General features: G+C 34.4%; 1 protein-coding gene across 1 annotated transcript in view; it reads left to right on the top strand.

Annotated features, from left to right (window-relative positions):
• The window catches only part of LOC135470961 (voltage-dependent calcium channel subunit alpha-2/delta-3-like), a 68,546-nt gene that overhangs the window by 37,931 nt on the left and 5,034 nt on the right, over positions 1 to 25,581 (top strand). Inside the window, 30 exon segments of the mRNA XM_064750010.1 lie at positions 1,794 to 1,944; positions 2,377 to 2,541; positions 4,996 to 5,124; positions 5,565 to 5,643; positions 5,919 to 5,968; positions 7,263 to 7,370; positions 7,897 to 7,920; positions 10,871 to 10,927; positions 11,360 to 11,443; positions 11,975 to 12,049; positions 12,377 to 12,451; positions 12,891 to 12,962; positions 13,606 to 13,673; positions 13,875 to 13,945; positions 14,356 to 14,398; positions 15,068 to 15,177; positions 15,748 to 15,841; positions 16,203 to 16,250; positions 16,960 to 17,040; positions 17,285 to 17,388; positions 18,154 to 18,374; positions 18,863 to 18,925; positions 19,270 to 19,343; positions 19,712 to 19,793; positions 20,225 to 20,277; positions 20,833 to 20,888; positions 22,402 to 22,699; positions 23,441 to 23,493; positions 24,295 to 24,420; positions 25,121 to 25,206. Of these exon segments, the coding sequence (XP_064606080.1) occupies positions 1,794 to 1,944; positions 2,377 to 2,541; positions 4,996 to 5,124; positions 5,565 to 5,643; positions 5,919 to 5,968; positions 7,263 to 7,370; positions 7,897 to 7,920; positions 10,871 to 10,927; positions 11,360 to 11,443; positions 11,975 to 12,049; positions 12,377 to 12,451; positions 12,891 to 12,962; positions 13,606 to 13,673; positions 13,875 to 13,945; positions 14,356 to 14,398; positions 15,068 to 15,177; positions 15,748 to 15,841; positions 16,203 to 16,250; positions 16,960 to 17,040; positions 17,285 to 17,388; positions 18,154 to 18,374; positions 18,863 to 18,925; positions 19,270 to 19,343; positions 19,712 to 19,793; positions 20,225 to 20,277; positions 20,833 to 20,888; positions 22,402 to 22,699; positions 23,441 to 23,493; positions 24,295 to 24,420; positions 25,121 to 25,206 (2,800 nt within the window).

Raw genomic sequence — 25,581 nt, forward strand, 5'->3', positions numbered from 1 at the left:
GCCTGGGGTTTCATTTATAAATAAATAAATGAGTTTTTTTCAGGAGATGCTTTGCAGATTTCATGTATGTGGGAAAAATCTTAATGAAAAGTAATATATATATATATATATATATATATATATATATATATATATATATATATATATATAAAATTATATATATAATTCTCCAAAGAAACAAAAAGGGTTTCACATGACGTAGCCATTATCGTGTTTGTATTGCATAGTAAACTTTGATTTACGTATCACCAGGAATCAGTGAATCGGTTCCGGCTAGTGCAATCATGCTTTTTTTGTATCTCTCCTATAATTATATATCATTCCCTCTGGAAACCCCAGATGTCCCAGTTTTGTAACTCCATTCATATAGAACAGGCTCATTCATTCTTTATTCTTTTTCATCCTCAGTGGCAGTATAATTGTGTGTCTCATTACTAGTTATCTTATTCTTCATCACCATCTGAACTCTCCCTTTCCCTCAACACTAGCGTGATTTATTATACTTCAGATTGACATCGTGTGAGCTAATGCCCTATCTCTTAGGACAATTTACCCAACTCTGTGTTTTCTTATTCAAAGAACTATTGATTACGAAGTCTTTTGGAACGTACATGCACAGCTGGTCATGCCTGTTTGATATGTAGGCTTGGCGGGAGGGGGGGGGGGAAGCATTGTTGGTTAGAAGTAGTATGGTTCAACTGTAAACCTTGTTGATTCTTTGAGCAGAAATACACACACAAAATCATTCTAGGAGTCCTCTTTGCTTGTAATTGTATACTAGTAAATGAAAGATGAAATTTTAAAATTTCTCTGCACTTAACACATTTGTACAAGATATGTGTATGGAAGTTATATCTTTGACCATGGAGCCATTTGTAGACATGTGTTTTAATTTCAGTACTATAGAGATATAAAGCAATAATTGGATTTTATACCTGATTTTAGACATGTACACATTTTTGGTGGGTGTAACGTGTAGCCAAAGAACTCTAAAAGCAGGATAAAGTTATAAAATGCTGAAGGCAGGAATCATGTAAATGTTATAATTAGCAGGAGTCAAATTATTACATTAAACAAAGTTATCTTTATAGTACTCTTCAGTGTTGAATATGTGTTTAATAATGTTGCTAATAAAAGTAAAATTAATTATTTAAAAACAGAGAAGCTTAATTGCATAAATCAATGTATACTGCATAAAAGTGACTAAAATAGATTGGAGAGATTTTGTGCACAGGTTCCATAAGATTGATGGTTTGTTGATAAGAAGAAAAATAAGGTTGTAAAAAATGTTTGTTCCTTTTTCTATGTAGTTATTAAATTGAATTATTTAAGAGTAGCCCTTGATAAAAGTGCGACAGTTTCTGTTTAATCTCTCATACATGAAGAAAAATGTGACTTTACTCTGACTATGGAAGAAAAATATTGCATCAGCTAAGATTTCATGGAATTTCGTTTTAGTTATCAAAATGAAAATTGCTTTGCTTTGAAAGGCAATCCCGTTGACATTTTCTTGTGTCATATATTGTGATTGAATAGGTTGCTTTTTATGGATTTTATGTGGTTTTCAAATGAGGTCTTCCAATTTGATGGAACTTGATGCTGATTATTTTTAATCCACCCTCATGTTTTATTCCACACTTCCTTGAAGGAGATCGGCTTGAGAAAGTGTGATAATGTGTATTGTTCAGTTCAGAGTTTGTTTCAGAGCATTATGAAGGATGAGGCCCACAATTTGATTCCTGAACAGTTCAATAAATCATTCACATGCCTCCCTATTGACTGAAATTTTTCAGGTATATCCAAGCTGCAACATTCCCAAAAGACATGGTTATCCTTCTGGACTCTAGTGGAAGTATGCATGGATTGCGTGCTGCAATAGCACGCAGTACTGTTGGGAAAATTTTGGACACTCTCAGCGATAATGATTTCTTCAATATCATTTATGTAAGATATATCTCCATTTCTACTTCTTCATTCACATTCTGCATTTTTGTTGGCCATGTTCTAAGGAGAGTTTAGTGCATTGTTTTGCCCTTTCTGTGTATATATATTCTTTACAGCATTTATTTAAATGTACTAAATTTATGTCATGGATGAGGTTTTTTTAGAGTCAGCCATCAACATTGGAGTTGGTGTGGATGTCTGGTTAGCTTCCCATCTCAGCATTACAAAACTACTTAGTGTTATTTTGTTCAAATTGCTTTTTGAATTCAGATTATTAATTTAATTATTAAAGCACAAATTAATTCAGAAGTCATGAATGAGAGGGGTATTTTCAGCTGGAAAGAATCATGGAGTACTATTTCATTTAATTATGTTTCATTTCTTTTCTTGTACATGCACATGTTATTCTGATATTTATTCATCTTTTTGCAGTTTAATAAGAAGCCCGGCTACTTTGATGACTGTTTGAATCGAACCCTTGTTCAAGCTAACACAGATAATAGAAGACGTCTCAGAGAAGCCATTGTTGAAGCAAAAGCGAAGGATGTTGCAAACTTTGAACTTGCTTTGATTGAGGCATTTGAATTATTTGAACATGTAAATAACCATAACCATAACTTTGGGATAAGGAAAAAGTGAATTTAATGTGTAGACTGATAACTATCTGATGTTATGAAATTTGAATTCAGCTTGACTGCAAATAAAGTGAAGTTCACTAAAATTGAAAAGCAGGAAATTGGCATGCATAAAAACAAAGGATGAAAAAAACATCATAGGATAAGAATACAGTTACTTAGTAATGAATTATCTCAAGGAAATCTTAACAGTTCTTCTGACTTAATCAGTTTAAAAAAATGAAATATTAAAGTTAGACACTGATTGGAATTTTGAGTATTACCAGATACAGATAATTTAACTGCCTGCAATCTAGAGAAGAAAAAAAAGACAAAACAAAAACAGGCGTATCACTGTTCAAAGTTAATTCCCTAAACTAATATTGATCCCATCATGCCCTGGAAGGTGCTATCACCTTTTTCTCTTTTTCCTGTTTTGTCGCCATTTTACGACCTCTATCTATGAGCTAATTCTCAGCTTTACCGTTGCTAGCCTCTGGCTGGCATAAAAGAATCCACAATGGTCTTTGCATTGATGAAAACTGACTTTATCTTTATACATGTGTTTTTCTTTAAATATAGCCAGGGGCTTTTTATCTGACTCTTTCAGATATACTGTCTGTAGACTACCTAGGAGCTGAAAGATTTTTATTATATATAGCCAATAAGTTATGATGGTGTGTCATCTACCGGCATTTTGTAGCCATTACTGTTTGGAAAAGGACAGGCAGACTTGTGGGCCTTTATGCCTTTCTCTTCTTTTTTTTTTTTTGGGGTCGGAAGGAAATTAGCTTGTGATTATATTGTCCATTAAGAATTTTCATGTCATGGCCTCAGGCATAAATCTCTCCAAATAATGACTAGTCAACAGTTGGTGTGGCTGTATTCCTTGGAGACACCTAAGGCAACCATCTTTCCTTGTGACATTTATTATAGTTTCCTGTCAGCGACATAATGATCGAGCACCAAGACGTCAGATTGTCGCTTATGTGCTCATTTCCCGTCTCACTAAAAATTTGTCACTGTGATGATCCAGGGTCAAAAATGTGGTGCTGTTATGGACAGTTACCATACTTCTTGTACATATACATGTTAGTCACGAGCTCTCTTTTTCGAGAGGGAGAAACAAAAGGTGTCCCCATATCCATGCTTGTAGACATTAGGGCAGCAGAGTATTAGTTCTGATCCATCATTAGCCGTATACTTTCGTATAATAATCCAAAAAGCAAATCTATTTCTGGAGCAAGTGTATCACTTTAATCCTACAATGAACAATCCTGTTTCTGTGAAAAGCATTGCCAAACCAATGGTGATTATGCCCAAAGTTTTTACACATTTTGCTTCCTTTTGTACCTGTACAATGATATGTCAGAATCAAAGATAACAGAGCATTTGTTGAGCATCAAGCTTGTTCTGTCTTTTTGTGCTGTCCTCAACGTTGCTAGGGTTGGAGACAAACATTTGATCCAGTCAAGTGTAAAAATTAATGACTAAATGTCCTCCATGTCAAATTCAGACCAACCTGTAATGACTTAAGCTTTGCTCTTGATTTGAGAGCAGTTCCAGTGGTGATGCTTGCCCTTGTTACGCTATCCCAGGAGGCCAAGTTAATCAGTACAACCAGACGAATTCTGGCGACATTGACATTGAGTAAGCGATACGGGATGAGATTGTTAGCGATTAGTCTCCTGCCATGATGGCGTCCCCATCCCTATCTGACGAGGCGGAGAGGACTCACCAGGCTCTAGGGAACCTACCCTCAGTAATCTGTGTAATAGCCTGTGTTAAAAGCTTTTCTGAACATAGCACACATTTGTCTGTTTACAGTACTCCCAACACAGACACACACCTACACAAAAAAAAAAAGAAAAATGACTTGAATATGGATAATATCCTATTATTTAATGCAATATTCACTGGCTTAAGTCTTCATTTGTGATTTTGTATGCAGTCAGGGTAGACCATAATTATTTGTCTGGCAAATTTTTTTCTTATTCTGCATTGGTGACCAGCATTTTAGAGACCAGGGAAGGCAATGGGATATACTTGTACATGGAGCTAAACATCTTTTGTACTCACCTTATGTATAGTTTTATTGGATGGGATAATGGGTTGGTTTTTGTTATGGAAATAAAAGTTCTAATCATTATGGAATATGTTATAGATGGTCATGAATTCAGCTAACTTTTTATGCATTAAATTTGATGGGTGTATAATTTGTCGAACCTTTATAGAATTGTGCGTGAGCTCACTAATGGGGAACTCATAATTTTTCTTGTCTTGCGTGTTATATAATATTATGAGAAGAATGGGTAGTGCAAGAGAACCCTACTTGATTATACTCTGTATCTAATAACTCAGTTAATGATTAGTCTGCAAGATTAGAAAAAGATATATTGGATCCTGCCTAGGAGATGCTATTTTCTTTCTTTTACAGACCAAAAACAAGTCTAAAGGAACAGGTTGCTACACAAACAAAGTCATTATGCTGATAACAGATGGAGCCCCAGAGAATTATGAATGGGTGTTCCAGAAGTACAATTGGGGTGAAAATAATTCAGTGCATGTAGGTTGTACTTTGTTAAGCTATATGCTAAATTTTTATTATGGTATTGCAAAATGTACATTTTTGTTTTTGTTTCTTTTTCAAAAATTCGGTTATTTTATGGACAAAAGAAATGTATTTTTTTGAGAGTTCCAAAAATGTTTTTACTGAAGCTGGGCTGAATTCAATTGAAGCTTTCTTGCAACAGCTTTTTTTTTTTAAATTTGTAAAATTATTCATGCATGAATGTGATACCATAATAGTTCCTTCCATTGCCATTCCAATGTGCAGGTTCAGCTGAAATTATTGAGTCTTTTGGTTGACTTCTTCAGATAGCCAAAAAGTAGAATAATAATGCATTAAATGTGTGAGACCAAGTAGTTTGTAAACATGCTCACACACACACTGATTTAAATATGACAGAATTTGCTTTTCAGTGTTTTTGCCGTGTGTTTTGCCAGGTTCGAGTTTTCACATATCTGATTGGGCGAGAGGTCTCTGACAGCCGACAAGTCAAATGGATGGCATGTGTTAACCAAGGTGTGTTGTTTTATGTCATTTTCTTGACAGTCATTAGCCCTTGTTGACCTTTGGCCTTTGGCCTTTATATTCCAATGATCTGTGGTAATTATGATGATATATATATATATATATATATATATATATATATATACACATACATATATCTTAAAATTAAATCATTTTATCTTTTCTTGATTGGATTTACATCTTCATGCTTCAAATTTAAAAATCAAATCTCTGCTGCATACATTTCTTTTGTATTTTGATGACCAACTTCTTTGTATTTGTTACAGGCTTTCATACACACATTTCAACACTGGCAGATGTTCAAGAAAATGTACAGGTATGAATATTAAAGGTTTATAAGTTTTGCCTTGGGGGAACCGCACGTAGTGGGTTATTGCTGATTAACTTTGGATGCAAAACAGGTCATAGTTTATTAAAAAACCTGTTGATGCATTTGAGGATAACGGCTTTTAGTAACAAACTTTTTTCACTTATAACATTTTCTCTACTAAATACACTTATGTACAGAATGTATCTTTAAGGTTTACATAATGAAAATGATATAAGTGTAACACATTTCATGGAAAAGTGGCTTCTCATGTCACAGCTTTTCATGCACAGCCAGAATTTCTTTTAATGCTGGAAAATAAAACTGGATAAAAACTAACAGCTTTATAATCTTATGATGTAAAAAATTGAACAGTGCTGAAAAGGTGTCTTTAAACAGTTGGCTGTAACATGGTACATTTTGCATTTGTTAATGATGCTTGTCTTGACATGGCAGTGGATGAGCAAGGTCAGATCTTATATGTAAATTCTGTCTGTTTGGTACATCTGCTTATTAACTGATGTGTTAAAAGTTTAGGGTTTGCCAGACACACAAAATCTTTGATATTAAATCATATAATAGCTGCTAATTGTAAAATAAATGTTTCAGGAATGTATTTATGGTTTAGATTCAAATTCCCACCACTGCAAGCATGGTATTGGCTTCATCCAGAACATGTGAAGACTGAGGCTGTATGACTTTTTGTTACTTGTCAGCCTGGCAACCTTCATGTATTTATTTCTTTTTAGTTTATAATGCCATTCAAAAAACAATTCACATATACAATGTTGGTTACTTTTTATATGTTGAAGAAACTGGAAAGCTTAGGATTAACATCCATTTTCCCTAATTCCTCAACCTTTTTGCATATGAAAGAGCAACTTTCAGTGTGATTTATGCACCTTTGTAATTTGATTATGTATGATGACAAAACTACATTGGTTAGTTTCTGACAGTTTCAGGGCTTCACAAAAACTATAATTTTGTTGATCTACAGAGAATAATATATTCAGAATATGCTTGAATAATCACCTTGCAAACATTCAAAAAGTTTTAACAATTACAGGCAGGCTGAATATACTTTTGTGTGGTAGGCATCAGATAAATATATTTTTCTTCTTTAAGAAGAAAAAAGAAATGTGTATGTGAAAAAAAGATGGAAAATTCACTTCATCTGATTTCTACAGGACATATTTTTATGAAATCCCAGTTAAAATGAAGAAATATGTAGCTGATCTGTCTAAGTTGATCTTGGTCTAAACATGTAAGTGGCATTAAGCTATAATCATTGATTCATTTGCAGAAATATATCAAAGTATTAAGTCGGCCTACACTTCGAGATGCAGACAAAAATGTGGCCTGGAGCCCTGTCTATTTAGACTTTATACAATCCTTGGAGGATCAGACCAAGGTAAGCTCAACTCAAACTTAACAGATCCTTGAATGGAGCAGAATTAAAGTGACCAAACATTTTTCTTGCAAGCAACTTTAAAAATGAAAAGCATAAAGGAAAATTTTTCAGCACAAGTCTTTTTTCTACTTCTTTTTAAGTTTTCGTGATTGTAAGAGCTACTTATGTTGGAACTTCTTGGAATTCTGATTACATGTACCGGTTTTTAACATTTTGTACGATTTTCTTACGTTTGTCGCATTTCTCATTAAACTACTGGCACATCAGCACCTGTTTATTACAAGGCCAATGTCTCCCCACCGTATTTCACTTTCATTGTTTGATCATTGCATGGACATGAATGGATGTTGATAGCATTAGGTGAGACTAAGCTCTTGGGGTTGCCTGAACATGTGTGGTATGATGTCGAATATGTATACAGTATGGCAGTTACAGAATTGTATCAACATTTCAGTTATATACATTTTTTTATCCGAATAATTTTATTTTTTTCTTTTGACGTTTTTAATTTATTTTTCATGACCAGTTGGATACTCTGGCAAAAGAACAGGTAAAACCCCATGGTTTGTAGTGTTAAAGAATCCGTTGGCTTGCATTGTGCTAGATCTCTAGTTGGGCAAACTTTTTAAAAATATCATACAGGAGAGATGTGTACTAATAGGTGTTCATTGATGTATATATGTAGAAATGTATATTTAGTTTGTACATGTAGATTGTTGATTTTTTTACTTATTTGATTGGTGTTTTACACCATACTCAAGAATATTTCACATACATTATGGTGGCCAGTATTATGGGGGAGGAAATCTGGCAGAACCCGTGGAGACCCACGACCATCCGTAGGTTGCTGTAGATTGTTGAGGAGAAACTAAATACATGTACATCTACCTGGAAGTCAAGCAATAGAACATCTATTAGTTTATCCACCTGTGGTAACTTGATGTTGTTTGCCTCTGACATATTCTCTCTATCCCTTTGGGTCTGTGTGTTCCCATTTCAAGTAAAGACACACACATACCTAGTTGTTCAACCTTTTCAACTGGCTCTGCAACCAATATTTTAAAAAAATTCTGAGAGAACTATGTAGTGTAGAGAAATAATATGAACAGTTTTATGAAACTTGAGTCTTTAATGACACAAACAAATCATTATCAAGGTTATTTTCATAACACTTCTATGCCACTGAAAAATGTGCTTCAGTGGTTGAAAAGGTTGAAGGTTTACACTATAAATATATGGATGAACAGTTATTGTTCCCTTTATTGATTCACTATTCAGCAGAATAACAAAATTAATAGTTCCTAGTACAATTACAAATGTAAGTGCGTCTCTTTGCCCATGTTGGTTGCTATAATTCTGTTCCACATCTGACTCGTATTAAGAAGTGCCATTCAAGACAACAGTTGGTCATGTTATGTATAACTAGATATTCCGAAAGAATATCATGTAAGTTTTCTTAAAGTTTTCACTAGTTGGCTGATTCTCTGCGAATGTCCATGTACAAGTGTATGATATCATAATCATCATAATATCATATCATAATTTTATAACGATCACCTGTTACTTTATAATGATGCGGCTCTGAGTGCGCTTGTGTTTCACCTGTGGGACAGGTGTTGTGAGTGTGTTGTGCTATTGTCGTGAACTATAATACTGACATGCTTCTCAGTGGATCAGTTTTGTTGTACATTGTATATTCATGAGCCATTTGCAGGGAGCAAGCTGAAATTTCATGTGAATGTCAAACACTGGCTTTGCTTATTGTATGTAGTAGGCTGTTATCTTGTGTTCATCCTGGTCAATTTGTGCTGTCAAGTCTTCATTCATAAAGTTTTAGAATCCCAAATGTCTGCTTGACCAAATTAGATATAACCAGCTATGAGCGTGGTGATTTTCATAAAAGTTTGTAATAAGAATTTTCTCTTTAAATGTGTAATGTGTGCAAAAATGTACAAAAAGAAAAGACAAAAAAAAAAAATTAAATACAGTATGCATATCTAGAAGGTCATTTCATGCAGATTCAAAATCATACTCTTCACAGTGCATTTGCCTCTCTCTACACGCACTTTACATCACTGCCACCACTATAAGCAAGCTTGAATGTTATAGACCGTTTGACTCATATAGGCTTGTTTAAGCTTAGCCTTCCCACTTGTGTCCTTGCACAGAACTGTTTAATCAGCATTCGTTAATAAAATTGTTTTGAATGTTGCTTAGAAACATGTTAAGACTACTTCAGGTAAAGAGAATACTAGTGTATGAAGTATTATTAAAAACATAGGGTGGGACAAAGTTTTTGTTTTTCCTGACATCACCATATTCCCAGTGACCTTGGCATTGATGAAGATTTCTGTACAAAATTTGCTGGTGGTGGCAGTAATGTAAAGTGAATGTAGAGAGTGACACATAGGCTGTATGGAGTATGATTCCAAATATGGTCTTCATGATGTTTTTTTTTACAGTGAATAAAAGGTCACATAACATTGAGGTTGGATTTTTGGGGCAACTTTCAACAGACTAAAGCACAGAATGTCACAGAATCTTCTTAGCAGCAAACTTACTGTAATTTTTCAGAGACTTACAATACTATATCTGTAAAATATGTGTATATTAACACTACATGTATATTCATGTTAAAGTTGGAGAAGCAATAATTGGAGATGTTTGGGAGCTAAAGGGATTTGTGACATCACTGCTTCATCTTGTTCAATATGGTCCAAAAAGTAACCAGAGAATCGTAGTATATTTCTAAAACCTTTGCAGATCATCTTTTATCACTGAAAAAAAATATAAAAAAGCCTAGAAAAGCATACATGTATATTGGTTGCAAATGAAATGACCTTTTAATTGATGTACATGTATACTTAAGGTGATGTCATTCAAGGAGGAAAATATCTGTTGGGTTATTTGTTAAATTGAAATTAAGCCATTGATGACTTCTGTCATACCACATGTATGTACCAGTCTCTTATTGTATTCCTTAAGTAATATTAAAAAATCCAGACCAAAGCTGTTTGAAACTTAATAAATCTTAGATGTCATACAATCACGTCATGCAAGTTTTATGGATTATGAACCCAGCGTACATGTACTGTCATCTGCAAACTCATTTGATGATACAGTTATCTTGGGTAATATCAGACTCTGATAATTAGAGTAGGGTTGTGGTCATACAAATGCTTCAAGTTGATTAAAAGACACTGTTTAGGTGTTCAGAAAAAGATAGATAAATGTTCATCGTTATTGTATTATTTGATACTGATATAGGATACATCGTATATCAGTTATGTAACTGACGTTGCTGTCTAGTTATTCTAGAACGCAAGTACAAAACACACTGATTCATGGGACAGAAAATCATATCCAGTTACAGTAAATTAACAGTTCATGCTACATAGACTGGAATAAATTGGACAGTTTCTGATAACAAAGTGGCTGTCTCATATTTTTTATTACCCCTTAACTCTTGTGATTTTAATGTAATCTTTTGGCTTTTGTAGAGACTTCAATTGATGACGTCTGTGGCACAACCTGTATTCGACAAGAGAAATGATACAGTAGGTTTTCTAACTTGGTTTTATACCAACATTCATTAATTAATTGTTTCAGATTTAGTTAACAAAATGATCCTTGAATGCTTATTTATTACAGGTTATGTAGCAAACATTTGAGACTCATGTAATGCGTAATATTATGTGAGGATCAGCCTTTACGAATTTGATTGCCAGAATATCAGTGAAATATATGCCTACGTGGAATTAAGACATATCATTCATTCTCTGCTTAGAGACTTTAATTCTCTCAGACAAACTTTGATTGCATGTTCCTTTGGATATGTACATGGTAATGAGTATGAAGATCCATTTTGAATCTCGCATTTTCATTTTTGTTGTTGTTATTATTAGTTATAAGAAGCAAGTTTATTTCTGAACATATATTTGTTTGGTTAAAACACAATGTACATCATTTTGGGGTGATATGTTTTACAGAAAGGAGAGGGTAAACTCTTAGGTGTGGTTGGAACAGATGTGCTAATTTCTGAACTGACCAAACTGACCTCAAAATTTTGGTAAGTGAAAATTACAAGGCTGAAGTGTAAAAAGAGAAAAGTTATTTTGTCAGTTGTATTTATCTATATAGTGGTAAAATTTGTACATTTAAAACCAGATGAGATTTTAATGTTGTTACTGTAAGAGCTACAATTCTTCAACCTTTTTACATGTTTGCAAGATGTTTATTCAAGCATATTCTGAGGGCATTCTTCTATGTAGACTGATAAATTATGCCTTTTGTTAAGCCCTGAAATTGGGCAACAAACTAAATGTGCAATTTTCTTCAAAATCAAATTAAAACAGTGCATTTGTTGCACTGAAAGGTGCTCTTTCGCATGTGAAAAGGAATTAGGGCAAGTGCATTGTTTATGATGACATTTTAAAATAATAGTGTTGCAAGACAGTTGCGCAGATATTTTAATTTGGTCATTGACTATAAAGTTTATAATATTAAGAATATTAGCCATATAACTAAAAACTCAATTTGAGTTCATTGATGTGGATGAAAACTGTAGTGATGCAATTATTGTCTTCTAAACATTTTCCTTTCAGCTTGGTGTCAATGGTTATTCCTTTGTGGTGACCAACAATGGCTATTTGCTGTTTCATCCAGAGCTTAGACCAGCGGTATGAATTTTTTGATATTTTAGTTGCAATCTCCTTGATGTTCATTGGAATGTAACCAGATGCCTTAGAGTATTAAGAAGACTTCATCATGATAATATTTTTCCAGTTAAAAGGCACATGCATACAAAAACTCTCAAAATATGTTGTTTTTGAATCCATGGTTACAAACTTTTCCTCACACAGGTTACACTGACATGATTGTATATCTTGATTTTCCAAGGCCACCTATACAAAATAAATGCAGAGTAGATGTTGGCTAAAGCACCCATTGTTCCACATGAAAGTGAAGTTTCACAAATGATAACTCATTATTTTTCCCTCCCACAGAAATGGAAAAATAAATTACCAAACTACAACAGTGTTGCCTTAACAGAAGTGGAGTCAGCCAAAAAGGCAGAACAGGTAATTATAACTTTAATTTTCTACCTATATTGGGGCTGATTAGATCAGATTTTTACTTTCTAAACAGACTGAAAGCATCAAGTACATACAGGTCCCGAGTTTCACAAAAACTTCAGTTCCTGGGTTTCACACATACAGCCTTGGAAAACCTGATGGTAATGTGTACCTTTCATAAGACTTCTTATTCATCTGCTGTCTTCTTGGAACATTTTAATTGGATGTATATGACCCAAGGCTAAACAGTATAGTTAACATGCAGACCTAAATTTAAAATACAAAAAGCACTAAACATAGTTATGGCAATGGTCTGCAGTTTCAGTTTATGAAGAAATTTGGGTTAATGTTAAATAATGATTTAATAAATACTACTTGTAATAAGCAAAACATGAAACAAATGTTAAAATATGTGTACAAATTAGGAAATTTTGGTATTTTTCAGCTGAAGATAGCCATGACCAATCGAGAGTCTGGAAGTATGATGATCACGTCAAAGATATATTTTGACAGTATGGTGAGTACATTTTATATCCGTGTTAACTTTTCCTTTCTACTTCACTAGAATTATTGACCACATTAATATCTGAGGGGATCAGGCTGTGTCCGAGTGTGCAAGTGTGCATACTCTTTAATTGTTATACACATTAGACGCAGGTTCAAACCTGACACAAGCACTTTTGGTTTCTTCTGCCTATACAAGTGACTGCCAGTTGTATAAGTGACAAGTTCTTGAGTAAGGTGTTAAATAACAATAAATAAATGGACATCAGGGAAGGTGCATGCAGATTCATATATGAATGTGCACAATTTGTCGTCAGTAGGGATTTTTAAGGGAGGGGATTGTTTCTGTTATTCTTTCAATTGCTAAGAACCAAGGTACAGGTTCATTTCTCTCACTGTTCATGGTAACAATCAATTGTCAACAACACATGTGTTGCTGTTCCCACATTTCAGCATTCATTTAAGACCACTGGCTTGTTAACTCCATTTTATTGTGAAATATTAAGTACATGTATTTTTCAGAAATACCTATGAAATGCATACAGTCATTTTATAACCCTGTGGGTTCAGTTTTATACTAATATATCACATGGAGTGTATATATACCTTGGTGCATTATTCTTTAAACTAATGTTAAATGTTTCTTTTATCTGTAGAAACGAGTCACTCTGCGAAATACAAGTTTCTTTTATGCTCCAATAGGACGAAACAACATCCCTTTCAGGTGAGTGAAACTCAAACTGCATTGTTGCTGTATTCTTAAAAAGAGATGAATGGATTTACCTTCAATTATTATGTGTATAGAGTTAACTTAGCGTTTTGAAATGGCTATTGACATTTATGTATTTTTGTTTGAAAGATAAAGTATCACCTGTGTGAAACTTGTACATGTAACAGGGGTAATTTGCCGATGTTTTATTTGCAGCTTAGGCATTGCTCTGCCTAGAGGATATGGAGAAGCCTGTATTAATGCAGGATTTGAAATTTCACGCTTCGGTATGTTCACATTGCAAGCAGTAATAACAATAACTTGTTTCAAGTCTAGGCTATGAATTTTCATTTGTAAATAACGAGGAAGATGAACCTTAAACATGTTTTTGTGCTGTAACATTTGGTTTTGCTGTAACATTTCTTGATGTGGGAAGGAAAGATGTAAGGGAGACAATCTGTGAAGACAGATCAAAATTATTAAAATGGTACATTAAATGTCTGTCAATATATATGTCAGTTTCTTTAGAGATCTTCTGTTTCATTTAAGCTGGTGCACATTAGCAAATTTTTAGAAATCCAGTCAGGAATATTTCTTATATTGTGTTAGTATTTTATTGTTTGAAAGGAAGAAAATAATGAGGTGCTCTTCAACATACCTTAGCTAACGCTTTGTACTGGGATGTTGTTTTCCACAGATCCGAAGCTTTTTAAAGGGGCTGGTGTAGAAGTCTCACCTTGGTAAGATTGTGATTAAAATTATGTAAGAACTGTGCTACTAAAAAAGACAGCAAAACACTGAAAAATGTAGGAAATAATTTGAAAATCATGAACAGTGCTGTCAGTTCTAAGGCAATGTTTTGCCTAAAATGCATAACGCAAATTAGTACATGCTATAACTTGTAGTTTGATGTTGGCATTTTGCCAAAACTTGCGCCATACGAAAGACCCAGAAGGGTAAATGTACAAACAACTGTTGCCATGAACTTAGACTTTTGGATGTATCACAAGAGAAATAAAGGGCTAATTTTGCCTCATCCTCAAACAGAGAACAAGTTTCCTGCTTGTATCTAACAGAATTAAATGCAAAACCTTTATCCCCTAAATGACCTAAATTTTCTCCCACAAATGTTCATTTTTAGAGGCAAATAAAAGTCAACAGAATGTTATTTTTGGTGCTGAAACTTGCAATTTTCCATTAGAATATCATCTCTTGTTCTAAGCAAACCTCAAAGCACCTTTCTAAAATCAGTAGAACTCTCAGAATCAGGAGAAATGGTCAAGTTAGTCATGGAAGAAATTTATTGTCATTTAGGGTATATTAAATTTAACAGACATTGCAGTTATCATTTGAATATATCTCATTTCATGTTACTGTCATACAACGGTATGTACCCTGCATTTTAATAGGCCATATTGTGAAGGTATGCAGCAGAAGCCCAAAACGGGCAGGTGTGTGGATACTTTGGTAAAATACCTGGAGCTGGCCAAAGCAGGAAATAAAACATACAGGGAAAAATGTGAGTACTTCAATAATATCATTTAAATGTTTAAACTTTGTATGTTATTTGAGATAGACATTGAATTTGTTGAATAAGTGGATGCATCAAGTATTTATCTTATTTATCTCTGAATATACCAGTATGAAAGTCTGTCATCCCTTAATTAGAATTGGGGAGAATAACCCCAAGCATAATGTGGAGAAAGCTTGATAATTAAGGTTTGGTGACTTTCCACGATTCACTCATAAGTGAATCATGAGTCTGAAGTAAAACACACCATCAAATAAATAAATGAATAAATGAGTCGAATAAATTAGATATGGTGAAAACTTGTTATTTGTGATATTCGTTTTATTTGATTCTTGATTAATGCCAAAGTTAAGAATTTTTCACATGCTTGAAGGGAACCAGTTTTATGTGTGAAGGAAACTGGAGTATCCAGTCTTACCTGACCAACCTTTAACAAGACACAAATGATGTGGTATAGAATCTGCTGTGAAATGACCAGTGCATGTGTATGTATTTATTTGAAGGAAATAATGATCTGGTTAAGAATTTGCTGTTCCATGTGCTTATTTCTCTTTAAAGGCAATAATGACATGGTAAAGAATCTGCTCTTCGATGCCAGTGTGACAAACCGTATCCACCTGAATTGGATTGTATCCCTTGGATCACCTGAGGAGTAAGGAAACCTATTTCTGCTTAAACCACAGATTCATGGCTCACTGGTTTGAAATAGAAGACAAAGAGTACTCATTTCTTTTATGCAATGTAATAAATTTCACATACAATTCATACTTTTGTCCTTTGGTAAAGTTTACTGCAACCAATCAGTAAGACTCTGAGTGAAAATATTAAGATATAGGGCAGACCGTTTCTGAAACTGTCAGTCAAGAATATGCATATGATGTTAATATTGCTGCAAATACATCCATGGGATACTGCACATATGGTCAGTCTTTCTGTGACATTCTTGAGTATCGCATAAAACATCAATGAAACAAACAAACATGTATAATCAAATTTCTGTTTTGTTAATTCAGGTGTTCCTACCTTGATAATGCTTGGTGCCCTGTGGATTTTCTTCTGAAGTAAGCATAGAATTTCATGACCATTTGTGTTAAAACACAAGAAAAGTCTTGAAATAGTGGAAACAAAAATCCACATGCAATTTTTTGTTAAGAAACTACAAAGCTGCAAAGATAACAAAACAAGCGAAAGCTGTGCCTATCTCATGGTGACCATATTGTGAACTTGTAATTATATAGATGTATGTGATCTATGAGTCAGTGAGAAGTGACTTAGAACCCTCTTGTAGCTGATATATATATCAACAGAAAAAAGTGGTATTTTTTCAAGTCAGTATCATTTGAGGGTTCTTTTAACTGAACATGCTTTATTGCCATTGAATTGTACGTACATTGCATGTACTTTAGATTAACACATGTATCTGAAAAACAATGCAGAATACGTTTTTAGGCTGTACCAATAAAATTAGTATGTAATATCCTTAGTTAGTATATGTAGTACATTATTTCTTATTACATTCAGATACTTTCTTAAGTGTGTATATTGAGAAAAATTTTAACAGGATTCCTGGAGACCATATGAGAAAATAAAGATAGGGGTGGTTTGATGTTTGATTTTTCCCTGTATCTATCTAGTACAAATGACAGGGAAGATGTACACTTTTTATAATCAAGAAAAAGAAAACTGACCTGCTATCTAGTCGTAAAACATGAAAATGAAGTATTTCTTTCCCCAAAATATGCACATAAATGCTTCATATTTTTTAAAAAGGCATGGAATTGAACTGGTGTTTCTTGGCACAAGAGCTGGACTCACTCGTTACATGAAAACAACAGTCAATCTCACAGATCCGTAAGTGTTCTCTTGTAAAAGTTTCTTTTGTGTGAGTAAATATGATATCAGTTGCATATATATAAGTGTCTCCATTGGAATGTTATCCTGAAGTAAACTCTACTCCATCTAAATTAGTGATCCATTATAACCAGACTGAAGAAAGGGAAAGTAATACCTTATGCTGTACATGTATTCATACACACAATTTATGAATTTGTTGATTCAGAGTTCGATTTGATGATTGCAAACTTCTGGCTTACAGGGAATTCATGGAGCAAAATACCAACACACTGGATGATTTATATTATAAACGAGCGGTGGACATTGGAAAAGACAACATTGTTTTCTCAGTTCCACTGGCTTTGAGTGAGTATTATTCTCATTATCAAAATCCATATATGTATCTTAAACAAACATTTCATTTAATTTGTGAACAGTGGCATTGATGAATGATAAGATATTTAAACTTGGTTTTTATGCACAAAAACAAAAACTTTCAAGTGGTGTATTTTAAAGCGTTTCTTTAGAAAAAAAGGAAACAGTGTACATTTACAGTGTTTGTTACTGAGTTAAATACACGAATTCAAATGTTTTGCACATAGACTGTGCAGGAGAAGATCAAGTTGGGGGCAAAGCGTAAAAATTCCCGATCACCCTGGCAGAACAATGTTCAAGATTTGAAGAATCTAATTTCCATGCATCACGTTTGCATGAATGAGAGCCCTTCAAAATAATCAAAATGAACATTTGTTTGATTGATTAATTGTTGAGACCATACACAAGAAGTTTTCACTTGTACAGTAAGGTTCAGTTTTGTTTGTGGAAGAAGTTGGAGGTAAACCACATGTCCTTGGCAAATTATTGGCTAACTTTCCCACTTGGGACACACAGATGTACACACCGTATTGGTCTTCAATGAACAGTAGACTGTACAAAGTGTCGTTGACCATTAATTGTCACCAAGGCTCCATAGGCACTGAGAGCATGTGCAATCTACGAATTCCATGTCCAAGGCCATCTTTGAACATGCACCTGTTGTGTACCTAACGATTGAAGGATGAATGTTTGAAAAGAGTATACATTAAGTTCATTAAGCATACATTAACTCCGATATGATGCTCTTTGTTTCAGACACTTTTCAGGTACCCAACACCACAGTGGTTACTGCCAGCACCCCATTATACTTAAAAATGGGCAATGACAGCTCTGTGTCAACGGTGGCAGCTGTCCTCGGGTACCAGATGAAATATAGCAAATTCCAGGATGCCTTTCTGAGTGTTGTGGAGAGGTGCCCGCGAGACTCCTCCGGGAATCGGTTAACCCACTGTGGCAATCTGACATGTGCCAGCTCAGTAAGTATTTCATAGCCAACTGTACCTTGCATGGAGAAAATTCATAATTTGACCTGCTCGTCTTAGAATGACTCGCTGGCAGTACATCCAGGATTCAGTCCTAAATTAAGTGATATCTAAGACTTTAACATGAGTAATTTTGATACTACTGCACTTGGCACTCAGTGGAAGAGGAACGGACCAAGTACAGATGTCTTCGGTGTCAGTGCGACTGTACTATACATATCCACAGTGACCTACTGTTATAGCCTGCTGCATGGCCACACCATCACCATGTGACTGACATAATACTGAAAACCCAAACTAGCAAACAAATATTATTAGCTTTGTATGAGCATTTTATTAAGCACTTGACAGACAAAAAAAGGAACCCATACAGACAATCATTTCATCATACAGACTCTCTTGGCAGGCATCCATATGTTGTCTACATGTATGATTGTATCTGAAGGTTATAGAAATGATATTTGCTTTGTTTTTTTTTGTAGGATATTGAATGTTTTTTGGTAGACAACAATGGGATAGTGATGTATGCCAAAACTGAAGGAGCTGTAAGTTCTCTATTTATATGCATGTATGATGTTTTTTAATACAAGTATATGGACTAAAATATTCATAGTTTAAAATGTAGTTTTAAAGATTTGGTGAAAAGGCAATTTGAAGTGACAGTTTTAATATATTGTTCCATTGGCATTTACCACCAAGACTCAAGATCTTTTCATTCATAGGCAAGGCAGTAAGATTTATAGATGGCAGGAAATGGGGAGCCTGGGGTAATTTTTGTAGTTTAATGTTCATGATTACGTGATGTGTACATGAAGTTGGATGATATTTCTGTTGCATTACATTGAATACACAGTGTACTTAATGGCAATGTTTTGCTATGTTCGGACAGATTGGATGGTTCTTTGATGAGATTGTAAAGTATGATATATTCCGAGACATGTTGAAGAAGAAAATATTCAAAGGGTAAGACTCCTTGTTTATCATCATTGCTTCATTGTAAATAGCTTTATTCATTTGGCCATGTTTTAGCAGTTTTTATAGGCTACTACTTGTCGGCAAGATAGGTGTACATGTGTCGCGTGAACTACTTGATTGGATTTAATCAAATTTCATTGCAAGCTTTCTTGTAATGACCTTAATAATTGATATGATTTTGGTGTCTGTCATTTTTTGTCTGTTCGATCATTTTTTTAATGTTTGTGATATTCTGGCTGTTTGTTATACAGTTATAAGAGTTATTTTAAGGAGGGGAGGGGGAGCGCAGAGAAGACATTTGTTTTGGTTAGAAATTAAACTTTCTAGTGCAATTAACTGCTGTGTTGTTGTTGCAGTGTTAATGTCACAGATAACCAGGGGCTTTGTGAGCAAAGTTCAATGTCTGCAACAAGTTCACCTGCTGGGATTATCACCACAGTAAGTTTTTTATTCACTTACTTTCATGTAGTATATCTATAATCCTTGATATTTGAAACTCTGTGTGGCTAAAGCATCATTATTCAATATCACATCTCATGTTTGAAATGAAGCTGACCTAGCTATACAGTACAATATTACTAAGAGTGTTTGAAAGAAAAGTAAGGAGCTGATTGCATATCTTTTGCTCTGATCATTAAATATAGATCTCTCAATTAAAACTGACCCTTTTTGTCTTTGTTTTGCTTTTAAAATTTAAAATTGGGCTGTCTTGAAGTCATTTGCACTTACCTCAATCTGTCAGGTGTTGATATTTCAGGATACTGTAGTATTTGAATATATTGACATTTATTGTTGTAAGAACAGCTCTGGATATAGCAAGACTGATGGGGAAAAGGAATTCGTAATTCATTGTCTGGATTGTTTTTCAGCCATTTAGGTTGATGTACTCCCTGATGTCTTGGTCCCTGAAAGAGTTGGCTTTGTGAGTACATCATCTACTACTTTGTGGCCTTTACCATAAGGGATAGTGTATTTCACAGCAACACATTTTACATAACACATTTTACATCTGCATCATACTTTAATATGACTACCTTAATAAAGTATTTTGTAAAATTTGATTCATTTTTTGTCAGAAACTATCATTTTAAATCTGTTTTGTGTTTCTGAAAGTGCATTTGTACTGTACCATATAAATCTGTATGCCCTTGCAAATGCAATGAGAGTATCAGTGTTTAGTAAATGCCCAGCATTGCACCTTGTCCTCTTGAATTATTAATTATTCATTGGAAATGTACTGAGATAATTGTCGTCTGGGAAATGGGTAGTGGAAACCAAACCTGGCTGAAAAATTAGGATCCTCCAGGCTCATCCTCTAAAACAAATCAATTTTCAACAATCACTTAATGAATAGTTTTTACGTATAGTTGGAAAAAGCTGTCTTCTGTTTTCTAAAGTTTTGTAATCTTTGCTTATTATAGTATATTTAATACCCTTGCAGTCATTGACAGTACATATGTTTCTGTTTATCTTTCAGTCTCATAGCTGAATGGGGTTTACTGACATGGTTTACTGAGTACCATTCAGTTTCAGGTAAAGAAACCTAACTTTATAATATTATTTCATTTATGTGATTAATAAAAATGGCAGAAACCGTTCTAGGCCCTCATACATTACTATTACTGATAGACTGAACAGAATGCCTTATAAAAGATATTCATGCCTAAACTGTAACATGCTATACACTATAAATGTATTGCGCACAAAGATACATTGTACAGTTAATTTAAGAAAATAATGGTTGGCTTGGGATCAATAGCTAGCCTAGACAGCACAGATGTCCCGACTAAAGTGTTTCTGTGCCTCCAAGCACACAATAGTTTTATATCAAATGCCTTACAGTTAGAACAGTTGCAAATGCATAAGTAAAAGAGGTGGGTGTTAAACCCCAAGATTCCATCATGAGGACCTAAGACCTATTAAACTCCTCCTCCCCTGTGTACCAGATTGTGTTAAGCCCATCCACATGCTTAGAGAAACTGTGTCACAAGCCACAAGCATCTGAATATTCATGTACTGTAGTTCAACCTTCAACCTTTTTTCGCATGTTTGCAAGATGTTTATTCAAGTATATTCTGAAGGCATTATTCTGTGTTGACTGATAAAATTATACTTTTTGTGAAGCTCTGAAAATTACCAATCCAACCAATGTAGTTGTCTCAAAAATCAAATTAACAGTGTGCATAAATTGCACTGAAAGCTTCTCTTTAATATGCTGAAAGATTGAGGAATTAGGGTACCAGTATTGACGCATCACCCTAAGATGATGTCCCTGTTGTGAGACTTCTGGGTGATTATGCCATGGATTTCATATTTTATCTTAGCACAAATGTACTTGGTTTGAAGGCCTGATATTAATGATAAATCTGCATTTTCTGGGTTCTAATTAGCAGGAAATTTTTACTCTTACAGTGTTTAGAGCAGTGGCCGGATAGTAAGTTGTAGGAATTTGTTATTGCCTTTCTGGGAAACACGGAAATCAGTTCAAACATTCTTTTACGTTTTACTAATTGCTTTTACTGAATCTCTTTTAGCATCTAAATTAAAAACCTTTAGTTCATTCTGTGTATCTGTATATTTACAAATAAATATAATTCCTGAGATCCTTTTTAAAAAATGTTTTTTAGAAGTGTTTATTGCCTTGAACAATTTCAACAAAGGAATGAAAAGACCCTTTTTTGCCTACCTTGATAAATTTGAATGTTGGTTCTTGCATGTTGAGGTGTGGGTTGTTCAGTCGAAGTGCTAAGGTGTAGGATCTGATTTTTCTAGTGGTGGAAGGAGCCTTATATGTGTTTCTCAAATGGCATTACCTTGTGGTGTTCAGAAACTGTTACATTGTTTAATTTCGGGCTTAAGGAACTGTAGAAGGAACTATTATTCTTAAAGTATGATTTCTCAAACTGATAGTTGCTTTTGTGAGTAAACAGAAACCAGAATACTCATGGTAACAGCTTCCCTACCAGATTACGTGCAGGTTAAATCATGATCTTCCTTTTAATACTGAGGTTAAGTACATGTATTAACCAGATGCTCTTTTTTCCAGGCACTCTCTATGAGGAGGAGGTTGACAATATCCCGCTTGCAGAGGATTATTTAATAGATGAAGGCAACAAATTCACTGCGCAAGAAGAGTCCCACTGGAAAAAACTCATGCAACGAGACCACGACTCCTTCAACAAATGTCAACGACGACAACTGAGTGGGCTATTTGGTCAAACCAGTATGGAACAAAAACCTTGTTCTCGCAATGCAACTTTGTACCAGGTCAATTATGATGTCCTTCCCATATCAACAGGGATGAAAAACTGCTACAAGTGCTTGAACTATACAATACCTGAAAAGTGAGTTTTCCTCCTGTTGTCTTTGTACAATAATACATGAACAATAAATAAAAAAGAATAATAGCTGAACAATGTCAACAGCATTCTCTTTGAGAAAGTTTTTTTATTGTGGGAATGCTTAATAAGCTGCTGATATGTGAAAGACTGAAAAGCCAACAAGTTAAGGTGGTTTCACATTGCTTTAAACTTAATAAAACCAGAGTATTTATATTGCAGGTAGCCTGGAAAATACGAATTTTGCACCTGTAAAACGCTTGAAAAAGTCTGTGTTATCTTCAAAGTGTATGAACGCTGGTATATAACAATAATATGATTGATTTTCCACTACATTGCCTATGCCACACAAGATATCATATATCAGTGATTCAGTGAATGCTGCAGGTGTTGTTGAGGCATTTGTAGATACAGGTACATCATTGCAGTAAATAAATGTACAACATTTCTAAGCCAACAAGACATGCCAGCAGGCTTTCCTGCTAACACCCACATGACAGTGTGGGCTGGATGCATGTACATGTGGAAAACATTCCCTATAACTAGTAAGTTTATAAAATGTGTAACTACTTTATCTTGATGTCAAACTTAGTTATGTGCAACAAAGATGCCAGACGAAGCACAAATCAGTTAGTTAGTGGTATTTCAGCTGCGAAAGTTTTGATCTAACATATTTCTTGTCTTTTGTGTCATCGTAAATGTGTATACATAAAGGGTGCTCACAGCTGGGTTTTGTTTTCATTGCAGCTGTAGGGGTATACAAGGAGCAAGATGCGAGAAAATTTGTGCAGTTTTAGGAGATAAGTATATATTACTAATGTTCTTGGTGTAGTTTGGAGGAAAACTTAAATTTATAAATACTCTCAACTGTGTAGAGGGTTCACATCTACAGACTACTGTACAAGCTCAATACATTTTCTCCCAAGGTGTATGTGTTGTAAAATGAACCTGGACATGCAAGATCTCAAAACCTATCATGTACTTGCAGGAGAAAATAAATGCTCTGTCTCATAATATAGAGTGCTGGCTCAGATGGTTAAATTGCTGACTGGCTGTTACTATCAGGTCCTTGATCAGTGAGGTCACATGTTTTAATCTACATGTTGTTGTTGGCTGTGGCTGTAAGTCAAGAGGTTTGTCAAGTACATATAACATGAAAAGGTTGATGACTTACTCCGGGTACTCTGGTTTCCTCCACCCAGAAACCTGACTCTGATCATTTAAGTGAAAATTCCTCTAGTATGGCATTATATTTAGAAGACCAATCAGTCAGTCACTTGTTCACTCAATTAATGAATCCCAAAGGTGAATGAAGCTTGATATGCTGGTTTAAGCCACCTTTAAGAAGACATGGTTCAGAAGACATGCATGTTTTTTTCCACAAATTGGTACAAATGTTCAGTGTTCAAAGCAGACACTCTAACCATTTGGCCATCAAAGGGGTGCATGATATTGATGAGAAACAATGTCTGTGATGTTTTACATAAACTATTGATAATGATTAGAAACATTGTCTCCGATATTGATGAATACCAATGATTATGCTGTATTGTTCCACCATGTGATATTGATGAGAATACATGTTTTTTGATCTGTTGTACATCCCTGTGAGAAGACCTATGTGGTGGAGAGGGTGAATCATTCTAACTTGCTGTTGATTGTGGTAGATGCAACGTGTCATTGTGAAGACGTTCTTCCCGTTACTCTTAATCCAGAAATCAGATTTGATATCCTTTTTTGTGTATGGAATTATCAACCAGAAATATGCCATTTGACTTTTTAATGCCAGTGATTTTGATTTAACTACCATTGAATGCATTGTTAACTCTTAGCCAACATCTTTTTGGTATCAAGCCTTCAATCGTATAGATCACAGAAAAAAATGTTACTGCTCTACATGGAAGTATTTTTAGGTCAAGATTTACAAGTCAGAAGATACATATAGCACATTTATCGGTCTTCATTTTCATAGTTCTTGGCATGACAGTTTGCAGTCATAATGCATTCGTTCATGTGTAAAAGCTTTTACTGTTTGTGTTCTGTATTGGTCTACCAAAGTATGAAGGAAGCGGAATGCAAAAATTGCAAGGCCCATTCATTGCCATTCCCTCTCTACTGGAGATGTTCCTGACATTTTGTGTTATATTTCATCTTAATGATTGCTAGCTTTACATTTAAGCACCTTTGTGGACGTTTTACCTGTTAAATCACAGCTTATGATTTCAGGCTTTACCAAACTAATAAGGCGTTTGTCTATTGGACACTAACTTTGTTAACATTATATTACCTTCATAATATATTACTATATAAAATAAACTTCAGCTCAGTTGTAAATTTTACTCAATTTAAAATTTAGTCTTGCTGGAAGACATCACTTAATGTGACGTACAACAATTTCATGAATATATTTTCCTTAATGAATGTTACATGAAAATGACACTTTATGTCACAAGTTGAAAGAGTCCAGGCATCGCCCTAGCCAGGATCAGCCATGCCCTACCATGGAGAAAGGGGTAAGTCATGAACTGATATCTACTGAAATAAACATTAACTGAGATTAACTGAGAATATTTCCTCATTTGACTAAACATTCAAATTTTGTATGACAATTACTCATAATGATACACTGTCTTTGCATATACTGGTACCATGCAAAATTGTGGTTTCGTAAGAACATTAATAAATAAAAACATCTCTTATACCTCTTACAAACACACATGTTATGTCCTAAATAAAAACTGGCAATTACTTTGTAGACTTCAGCATGTGAGTCATTGGTAAAAGTGTTAATGCTTCAAATAGTGCTTGGAAAACGAATTAAAAAATAAAATATGATGAAGATTGATCCTGCCCACGCTTCTTGTTGGGCATTTGTGACAATTAGTGGT

The sequence above is a fragment of the Liolophura sinensis genome, chromosome 7 (assembly GCF_032854445.1).
Source record: "Liolophura sinensis isolate JHLJ2023 chromosome 7, CUHK_Ljap_v2, whole genome shotgun sequence".
Lineage (NCBI taxonomy): Eukaryota > Metazoa > Mollusca > Polyplacophora > Chitonida > Chitonidae > Liolophura > Liolophura sinensis.